General features: G+C 39.0%; 1 protein-coding gene across 1 annotated transcript in view; it reads right to left on the bottom strand.

Moving 5' to 3' along the window:
* Nucleotides 1-1,020: 1,020 nt before the first annotated feature.
* efna3b (ephrin-A3b) overlaps nt 1,021-11,271 on the bottom strand; it is a 124,300-nt gene continuing 114,049 nt past the window's right edge. Inside the window, exon 5 of the mRNA XM_017701989.2 lies at nt 1,021-5,236. Coding sequence (XP_017557478.1) covers nt 5,115-5,236 — 122 coding nt within the window. The 3' untranslated portion in view covers nt 1,021-5,114. The remainder of the gene's footprint in view (nt 5,237-11,271) is intronic.

Raw genomic sequence — 11,271 nt, 5'->3', positions numbered from 1 at the left:
CAAACCCAAAGCACTTATTTGCATGTAATTATAGCAAAAACTGTACGTTAACATTTGTCAGTCCATTTGGAGATTACTTTGTTGTTCTTGAAGTTGTCCTTGTTGTAGGAGTACCGCTAGCTGTGTGCGAGTTTAGCATTAGAAAACAGACGGTAGTCAGTATTTGTAACTACTGATGAGCGTTTAAGATTTGTTCCAGGCTGAATCCATCTGATCTCCCAGAATTCACTGGAGCTCCTGCTCTTTTTTATTGAAAAAGTATCCGGTCGTCCACCAACATATTCAGGTTGAGTCTATATATGTCTGTCTTCACGTAGAAGTCCATAAAGATGAATCCCGGAGTCCAGGACTGGCTGAAAATGCAACATTTTGGCATCACCAGCCTTAGATGACCACCACAAAAATACACATACATTCACACGCATCGCAAAGATCCATGGGATGAATTCAAGAAGCACATTCTCTCACAAAGAACAGTATTGCTACAATAGTTTATCGATGGTTGAGAGCACTGACTTGATCTGAAGGAGAAACTGAGCTATTGTGTACCATGAACAGGGCTGCGATTATTTCTATAATCGATCAATCTATCAACTATTGTTTGAGTAATCTAGTTTAACTGTTAAACCTTCTGCTGTTCTCTTGACAAAGAATTTTGTGTAGTTTGGTGCAAGAAATAGTAGCCACATTGCCCTCTGTGGTCCCTGCAGTGCACCACGATCTGTCAAATCTTGTGGCACAGTGAAATAGCAGCCACATCGCCCCCTTTGATTCTGTAGTGTATTGCAATCTGTTCCAGAACCGGTTTATGAGGAGCCTGGCCCATTTCCCCCGCTCAAAAATAGGACCGCTAAACAGCAGAGGGCGCCCTCGAGGGAGTCCTCAATGAATGGGAGGAAATTTAAGTGACACTTTTTAATCCCACAAACGGGGAAATTTCACCTCCGCATTTAACCCATCCGTGAAGTGAAACACCACATACACACTAGTGAACACACACACTAGAAGGCAGTGAGCATACTTGCCCGGAGCGGAGGGCAGCTCTGTCCCACGGCGCCCGGGGAGCAATTGGGGGTTAGGTGTCTTGCTCAAGGACACCTCAGTCATAGGGCAAGTTCCCTAACCTCCAGCCCACGACTGCCCCGGAACCCAAGCGTATGGAGATGCAGTGCATTGAACCCTGGATCTCATACCATGCGAAGCAAAATGGTGCTCAAGTGCTAAAAATGAAAAGTTCAAATAGTTTCTAATCACTCGCCCAGAATATTTTTCATTTTAGAAAGTACAACAATGTATTTCACTAAAAAAAACAAAGAAGTCTTCTTTATACATTTTCCTTTTTTCTACAGCAAACAGGTTTTGGGCAGCAGAAGGCGGGCATTACTGCTAGAGCATGATGACTGATTGGCAAGCGGAGCAGCTCGTTGGCTGTTTGCGCTCAAAGACGTCATGGACGTACATGAGGCGCCGTTTTAAACTCCTATAGCTTGAGATCTGCTGTTTGTGCTTTAAACCCACCAGAAAACTGTTTAATCATAAACAAAAAGGAGGAAACAAGAGAACCTCAGTGACCATGTGGACAGTGGTACAGTTTGTTGTACTATAGGACGAAGTGATAAGAATGGCTGACATTAATTTATGGCACATTCAGTTAAACCACCCATGTGTGTGTGTGTGTGTGTGTGTGTGGTGAGTGGCATTGGAGGCTGCAATGCTATGCCCTTGGACTAGACTGTTTTGCAGCAACATGGGAAGAACTGGGGAGTTGGGCTTGTGCGATTTTATATGTATAAACACACACACACACACACACACACACACACACACACACACACACTCTCAGAAAAAGACGTCATATCTCTTTTTTTTTTGGTCATTTTCAGTTTTTGGCATAATTTCTAAATTCTTGTTACCCTTTACATTGTATGTAAATTATGTATGTATGTAAAAGAGTTTTTCTTCTTCTCTTGTAAAGTTATCATTTTGGAGATACAAGGTTTTCTTCTGACAACAGCGATAAATTCTTTCTTTGCTGATGAAATGTATATTAGTTTGGGCCAGAATTTTTCCACCTAAAAATCAATGAAGCTAATGAATACTAAACAGTACATAAACACATACCATTAGTTTTCAACAGAGTCAAGACAGCCCTAGTCCATAATCAACAATGATGATGACTAATCAAATTTATTGGCTAAGTATGCAGTCCTATTCATGAAGCTATGCTGTTAATGTTTGTTTGTTTTTGTTTTTTTTAAGATTTGTCTACAAGTTTTTTAAACTGCAAAAACCCTTTATACGTGAAAGCAACACTAACCTTGACACTAGATGGCCTGTGGTATAATGTAAGTGAAACAGATCCAAACAAACCGCCGGACTGGCTCTCTGAAGTAGTTGGGCACACTTTAATTCCGTGAGCAGGGAGAGTACATTAGGTAAATCTTGTAAATACATGGTAATCCTGCAGGTTTATTAGAGTTTTAAAATTGGGCACCGCTTAAAATTGAAGCCTTTATTGTGCGTTAAAATTGAAGCCACATTGCCCCCTATGCTTCCTACAGTGTATTGCAATCTGTTAAATTGACCACATGCAGCTTACTGGCATAACAGAGCATTACAAGGCATTTATGCTTAACGCAAATTACACGATAACTTCCAAAAACAATGTTGTTGACTAACTGTGGCAGTCTTTGAATCTGTTGAAGCTACGCTGTCGTCATTTTTTGTTAAGGCTACAAGTTAAGGCTTTCAATTAGCTACAAGTTTCCTGATCTCGTAATGAGAATGAACATCTGGGGACAATTTGCTAAACATTTGGCAAATAAGTGCATGCCCCCTTTAAAATCCACTCCCAAATTCTCTTTACTATCCAAAGTACAATTGAGAATGCAAGGAAAACAAGCTATCTAGCGAAATGCTATGTTTAGGAAGTGGAACTGAAGTAATGCTTATTTTTACTGTGTTTTTAATCCACACAATATCTACAAGCTCAACTGGAGTTTTCTGAGACAACTTTTCAGCCATGCTAACTTACGTTATATTCATGGCTTTGTTGTATTTTGGACAATGTTGATGGGGGCACCGTCACCTCACTTTGACCTCCGCCTTCACAAGACTTTGGATTGCTTTTACTTTAGTAATTCTACATTCCCATCCAAATTCACCCAACATTTTTCATTCTCGAAATCCCCACAAGACTCTCCTAACCTTGGTACTAGATAGCCCAGGTTTATAATGAATGAAGAACCTGTGCAGATGCATCCATACAAACAGCTTGACTGGTTTTCTGAAAAACTCTTTTTCTGTGAAACCCATCATGTGGGGACAGATGTGCTCTTGTGCCCCTTTGAAACTAACCCCAAATTCTCTATTACAATTGACATTGCAAGTAAAACCATCTAGCTAGCTGCATTGTAATGAAATCTGATGGAAACGAGGACACACTCATTCTAAAAACGTGCCTCAAATTCTCTAACATTCAAAGCACAATCAATATTGCATGAAAAACCAGTTGCAAAACACTCGTTAGTTCATGGAACTGTTCCTCTTTTACACAAGGTAATGTTTCATTTTACTGCATGTAATGTGTCCTTCATACACGCAACATCTACAAGCTTAAGTTGAGATTTTTGGGAGGAATCTTTAACCATGCTAACTTGCATCACATCCATGGGCTAACGATAACCTTGTCGTCCACTGGACTGACGAGCGCATCAACGTCCCCTACTTTCAGTTCTTCTTTCATGAGATGGCAGATCTGGTTCAGAAATTTCATACTCAGTTTGTTCCTCGCCTAATCAGTCTAATCTTGATACTGGGTGGCCCAGCTTTATTATGCATGTGGAATCTGTGCAGATGCCTCCAACTCACTGGATTGCAGCAGTATTTGCCGCCAACAAGCGTAAGTGTTCTCTAAAACGTGCCCCCAAGTTCTCTCTAACATCCAAAGTACAATCAATGATGCAAGCAAAACATTTACATGCTTAATTATAGTTTGTGGGGAACATTCCAGCCATGCTAACTTACGTGACATCTGTGTGCTAACGAGATGTTGATGGGCGCACCATTGATCACCATTTGAAGCTATGCCTTCACAAGACATTGGACTGGTTTAGACATTTCACACTCAGTTTCTTCCTGCCCTATTAAGTCTACATTCCCATTTAGCCCAAAATTTCTTATGGTAAATGGCCCATGTGTGTAATGGATGTGGAGCCTGTACAGATGTATCCAAAAAAAATTGTCCTCTTCTGTTTTCATTACGAGATCTGGCCCTGTGAGACTGCCTTAACCTTGGTATTAGATGCCCTATGTTTATAATACATATTGAACCTGTGGAGGCTAGCAGGACTGTTTTTCTGAAGTTGGGGATTCTGGCTTTTGGACTGTTTAATTCCATAAGCGCAAGCAGTGCATTAGGCAATCTTATTTCTGACGTGTTTGTAAATACATGGTAATCCTGCAGGCTTACCAAAGCGGTTAAAATTGGGTACCGCTCAAAATTGAGCCTGTGCAGCGTGGCTTGGCATTGCCTGTGCAGGAACCGAGCTGTGCGGCTCCTGTTCCGCACTAGCGACGTGAATTTTAATGCTTAGCATTAATCTTTAGGACTGATCTAAGCATCAACTCAACTCGACCGCTAACCTGCCAGTCAACAAGTAATAGAGCTGTCAGCCAATCAGGATGAAGGGGTGATCTTGCATGAAGTAAATAACCCACATTTGCATATTGAAACACACACACACACACACACACACACACACACACACACACACACACACACTGTCTGGTGATCCAGCTTGAGCTGAATGGCAAAGCTTTCATTGTGAAGTTCAGATTCCACCGTTTAATGCGTGAAGGCTTTAGCATCCCACTAGCACACATGCGTGCACACACGCAAGCAGCACAGTAGCACCAATGATGAAGCCTTGGTGTTTGTTTGACGTCCAGTCACCTAAATGCTCTCTCTCTCTCATCTTTTTATTGTTTTTGTTTTCATGTCCTGCTTTGAGTTTCTCCTCAGTCCTCATTGGCCCACCCACTGGCCTCACCCCCCAGGTGTCCACTACATTCCCCTAGGCCTCGTTGGCATGATAGTGTCCTGGAGGTGGGTGCTAGGAGACGGAGAGCGTGATGAGGAAGAGCGTTGCCACAGTGAGGAGGAGGCGGTCCCGGGATGGGCTGCTCCCACTGATGCTCTTCTCCAGCTTAGGGACCTCAGGGTTATCGTAGTCATCTAAAGACAGAGAGAGATAGACAGATGGATAGATAGAGATAGAGATAGAGAGAGTGAGAGAGTGAGAGAGAGTGAGTAAGCCCCTTAAACCCTGAGGGTCCACACCCAGTGTTCCTCACTCTTGTAACTCCACAACTGCTCAAGAGTTTGAAATCTCTATTTTTAAGAAGTAAGTATCATCATAGCATCATTAAAGGCATTGAAAACAAATGTATGAAATAATTCTATTCTGTGAGGACCGTACTCCTTTACAGCTTTCAGATGTTTAGTAGATGTGTCCAGTAATGACCACAGCTAGAGCTGGACCTAAATGACTGAGGACATCAACAAGAACGAGGCTCTAATAAAATAAATATACCCAGAATAAGGATCTAATAAAGTTATTATTAAGAATGACATTCTAAATAAACTAAACTCCAGAATGAACTAATAAACTATTATCCAGAATTTATATTTAAAAAAATAGTATAGTTTGGATAAAATTATATCCAGAATCAATTCATAATAAATTAATATTCTGAATGAAGTTCTAATAAAATTAAGAACCAGCATGAAGTTCTAATAAAGTAATATTCCAAAATAATTACATCCAGAAAGAATTCACAAAAAAAGTTACAATACAATTAATAATCAGAGTGAAGTTTTAATGAAACACACTTAATATTCAGAATGTAATTAAAATAAAATTCATATTCACAATGTAGTTCTGATAAAATAAATATTCTGAATATTTTTTCATTGAAGTTATTAATCAATATCTTCAAAGAGTTTCTAATACATTAATATTCCAACAAAGGAATCTCTCAAAATTGGTCAGAATAAATTAATATCCACAAGGTGAAATAAAATCACAACCCAGAATGAATGTATAAAAAAGTTACTATTATGAAGTAATAATGTCAATACTCTGATTAATATGTAATAAATTAATATCCATACTCAATTCAATAATATTCAGTTGTAATAACATTACTATTCAGAGTGAAAATAAAATAAAATTGGTTTTCAGAATGAATTTTCAGAATAAATCATTTTAAAAATGCTAAGTTATTAATTAATATCCTGAAAGAGTTTATAATACATTAATATTATGATCTCTTTTGGGATAAATTCATGTTCAGAATAAAGTTACATTAAAATTAAAATCTGAAATGAATATTTGGAATGAAGCTGTAAACAATGGTAATATTCAGGATTAATATGTAATAAATTAAATATTCAGACTGAATTCAATAGTAAATGAATATTCAAAATAAATCACAATAAAATGCGTATCCACAATGGCTGATATTTCAGAAGTAGTGATTAAAGGCAGATAACTTAAAATTAAAACTACTGTTAGTAGATAAATGCAGTATATTATTTATAATTTAATAATTTCTTGTAGATAAAACCAAAAACTTACAGTCTTCCAGATTACAATTTAGAATACCAAACATTTTTGCTGTCTACTTTATAATAAACTACTTCTTATTAAACTACTAAAAATATTAACAACCCTGACTCAAAAGGGGGCACTTCTGTATCTTTCTTTTGGCTTCTAGTTGTTTTCCAAATATCCGGGAATGCATGAAAATCATTGGGTTTGGGATTTAACTGGATATTACACATGCAGCAGATGCTGGAGAGCTCTGAAGTATTCCCTTAAGTCAGGGGTCCTGGTCAATCCTGGTCCTGCACATCTATCACTCTGTAGAGTTTAGCTCCAACACACACTGATCCCGTTAATGAAGGCTTTCAGGGGCATCTGAACAACTGATCTGAAATCTCCTGGGTGGTAGATCTCCAGGGCCCGGATTGGGCACTCCTGCTTTAAGTGGTCCAGTGGTTCATAAGATTAAGGAGACAGTTAGCCAGTTCTAGCCTGAGTGATTGATCAAATAGTCTAGACAGAGGTCTGCACTCAAAATTAAAATAAGTGAGTCAACTCAGAGTCAGTCGTGTGATTAGGGTGTGTGTGTGTGCGCACACTCACACTAGGGCACAACACAGGTGATTATTCGAGATCAGGTTCAAATGAGAGCGAGTCAGAAACCAAGTCTGAACGAGTCAGTGCAAATTGTTTTTGGAGTCTTTAAAAAGTGAGCTATACTCAGAGACAGGTAGAATACACTGTCCTACATTTATGAAACAACATATTTCTTCACAACACATAAAGTAACACTCAGAATACAAGTAGAATACAAATGAATAAGGCTCATGGAATAGCCCATCCACCATTTTTCACATGACCACGGGATGTGGAGATCATAGCCGAAATAGCCGGTTTTGAAAGGGAAGAAGTGTCATAGACGCTAGAACACAGGACTGAATGAGCTTTGCTAAAATCTTTGTAGACTGATAAACAAATGTGATCAGTTTTTAATCTCAGTGTTACTGAGCTCTGCTAAAGCCTGAGTAGACTGATAAATCAATGTGACGATCAGTTATTAATCTCAGTGTTACTGAGCTCTGCTAAAGCCTGAGTAGACTGATAAATCAATGTGATGATCAGTTATTAATCTCAGTGTTACTGAGCTCTGCTAAAGCCTGAGTAGACTGATAAATCAATGTGACGATCAGTTATTAATCTCAGTGTTACTGAGCTCTGCTAAAGCCTGAGTAGACTAACAAATCAATGCGACGATCAGTTATTAATCTCAGTGTTACTGAGCTCTGCTAAAGCCTGAGTAGACTGATAAATCAATGCGACGATCAGTTATTAATCTCAGTGTTACTGAGCTCTGCTAAAGCCTGAGTAGACTGATAAATCAATGTGACGATCAGTTATTAATCTCAGTGTTACTGAGCTCTGCTAAAGCCTGAGTAGACTGATAAATCAATGTGATGATCAGTTATTAATCTCAGTGTTACTGAGCTCTGCTAAAGCCTGAGTAGACTGATAAATCAATGCGATGATCAGTTATTAATCTCAGTGTTACTGAGCTCTGCTAAAGCCTGAGTAGACTAATAAATCAATGCGATGATCAGTTATTAATCTCAGTGTTACTGAACTCTGCTAAAGCCTGAGTAGACTGATAAATCAATGTGACGATCAGTTATTAATCTCAGTGTTACTGAGCTCTGCTAAAGCCTGAGTAGACTGATAAATCAATGTGACGATCAGTTATTAATCTCAGTGTTACTGAGCTCTGCTAAAGCCTGAGTAGACTGACAAATCAATGCGACGATCAGTTATTAATCTCAGTGTTACTGAGCTCTGCTAAAGCCTGAGTAGACTGATAAATCAATGCGACGATCAGTTATTAATCTCAGTGTTACTGAGCTCTGCTAAAGCCTGAGTAGACTGATAAATCAATGTGACGATCAGTTATTAATCTCAGTGTTACTGAGCTCTGCTAAAGCCTGAGTAGACTGATAAATCAATGTGATGATCAGTTATTAATCTCAGTGTTACTGAGCTCTGCTAAAGCCTGAGTAGACTGATAAATCAATGCGATGATCAGTTATTAATCTCAGTGTTACTGAGCTCTGCTAAAGCCTGAGTAGACTAATAAATCAATGTGACGATCAGTTATTAATCTCAGTGTTACTGAACTCTGCTAAAGCCTGAGTAGACTGATAAATCAATGTGACGATCAGTTATTAATCTCAGTGTTACTGAGCTCTGCTAAAGCCTGAGTAGACTGATAAATCAATGTGACGATCAGTTATTAATCTCAGTGTTACTGAGCTCTGCTAAAGCCTGAGCAGACTGATAAATCAATGTGACGATCAGTTATTAATCTCAGTGTTACTGAGCTCTGCTAAAGCCTGAGCAGACTGATAAATCAATGTGACGATCAGTTATTAATCTCAGTGTTACTGAGCTCTGCTAAAGCCTGAGTAGACTGATAAATCAATGTGACGATCAGTTATTAATCTCAGTGTTACTGAGCTCTGCTAAAGCCTGAGTAGACTGATAAATCAATGTGACGATCAGTTATTAATCTCAGTGTTACTGAGCTCTGCTAAAGCCTGAGTAGACTGATAAATCAATGTGATGATCAGTTATTAATCTCAGTGTTACTGAGCTCTGCTAAAGCCTGAGCAGACTGATAAATCAATGTGACGATCAGTTATTAATCTCAGTGTTACTGAGCTCTGCTAAAGCCTGAGTAGACTGATAAATCAATGTGACGATCAGTTATTAATCTCAGTGTTACTGAGCTCTGCTAAAGCCTGAGCAGACTGATAAATCAATGTGACGATCAGTTATTAATCTCAGTGTTACTGAGCTCTGCTAAAGCCTGTGTAGACTGATAAATCAATGTGACGATCAGTTATTAATCTCAGTGTTACTGAGCTCTGCTAAAGCCTGAGTAGACCAAGTAGGCTCAGCATACAGTATCTATGAGCCAAAATAAGTCTAAGAACATGTACTATGAGTCCAACACAAGTTGAAGACAACAAAATATTACCTCAAGTCTGGACTACAACACTAGATGACACTGTAGGTGTGGCCCTACAAACTGAGGACATTGTTTTTGTCACCACACACAGGTATCCATCTAGCACAACCAGTTCTGCGTGCGTATGTGTTCATTTAATCTTTGGACAGATCTGTACAGATTGTCACACTGGTCAGAGCACATACCACACCGTAAAAAACAATTCCTGAACATTTCCAGTGACTTAATATGTATAGCACTTACACTAATGTTTGTTGAAAGTAATGACATTGTAATTTAACTGTAACTATACAAAAAAAACTATACTTGTTTTTAACTATTCAAAACAAGACTACACATCAAAAGCAGTGTATAACACATTAAAATATCCTCTTTCCTGAATAGCATACAGGCCCATGCAAAGGTTTGCACCCCCAAGTCAAATTGAGGGTATTTGGAAGTCAGACTGGGGGACAAATACATTAAAATATAAAATGTGCCTGTAAAACATTTTGCACAGGCCACATTTATGTTTTTTTTTCCTCTGCAAACAAACAATAATTGCACATTAAAATTGACTTAAGTTTGTTCTCAATAGGAGGCAGTTTAACTTTTCACTTACAAATTCAACAAAACACGGAATTTCACGAACATTTGAATGCAACTGTTTATCTTGCTTGTTGCCTATTAAAAAGAACACACCCAGTGTATGGAAGGCAATACACATGGATGTGTTGGTAGGCGATTAGCATACATACTGACAAATCTGATAGTTGGGGCTGGGAGTCAATCCCAAATTCTTTGATTCCAGGCAACAATGACCACTTTTAATGATACACCACACTGTAAAACTCTAGAACTCTTGCAAGTTCGATCCCCGCTGATGCCACAGCCATCCGTAAGTGTATTATAAGTTTCTTTGGGTCAGATGGCCCTCCCTTCCACTCCCCATCACTGACTGTGATGCTAACGCCTGTTAGTTGATGTAATTGGCAGTTAGCACTCTTCAAGCGTTTTGAGCTTTTAAAGATGTGGAAGCATGAACTAGCTTTCACCTTCATAATGTGGAAGTGTTCCTAACCTCAGATGCTCCACCCACACATACCCAGAAAACTACGCTAGCAAAGACTAAGCAGGCTAAGCTAGCCAAAACTATAGACAGGGCTGTTTGATTCCACAAATTTTGACACTGGCTAATTCTGACTGAATCTGAGGGAATTCTGCCAAAAATAAAAGAGCACAGTATTAGTGCATTTGGAGAGCTAGCACTAGCTTAATTAGCTTAGCTGAGCGACATGGAGATTCTCCTCTTAAATCCTTCAAGCAGGTAGACGTTTTGGCACCAGCAATGTAGTTTGAAAGCCAATTAGTAGTTACATTTTTTGGACTCGATTCCACACAGTCACGTTCAGGTTTGCCCACCCCATGTCCAGACCAAAAGGGAGATATTTTGCTGTAGCTGTCTGTATAGCCTTGATGATGCCAAAAGTTCTGGAATCAAACAGCCCTACCGATAGTTTTGGCTAGCATAGCCTGCTTAGCCTTCTGGATAAGTGAGATGGAGCATCTAAGGCTACTAGACCACATTTTAAAAGGTGTAGGTTAGTTCATGTGTCCTAATACATCTTTTCAAACTTCTGCAACATTATGGAAAGCTCAACAAGC

This window comes from Pygocentrus nattereri, chromosome 3, assembly GCF_015220715.1.
Source record: "Pygocentrus nattereri isolate fPygNat1 chromosome 3, fPygNat1.pri, whole genome shotgun sequence".
Classification (NCBI taxonomy): domain Eukaryota; kingdom Metazoa; phylum Chordata; class Actinopteri; order Characiformes; family Serrasalmidae; genus Pygocentrus; species Pygocentrus nattereri.
This window is presented reverse-complemented; position numbering and strand designations above follow the sequence as displayed.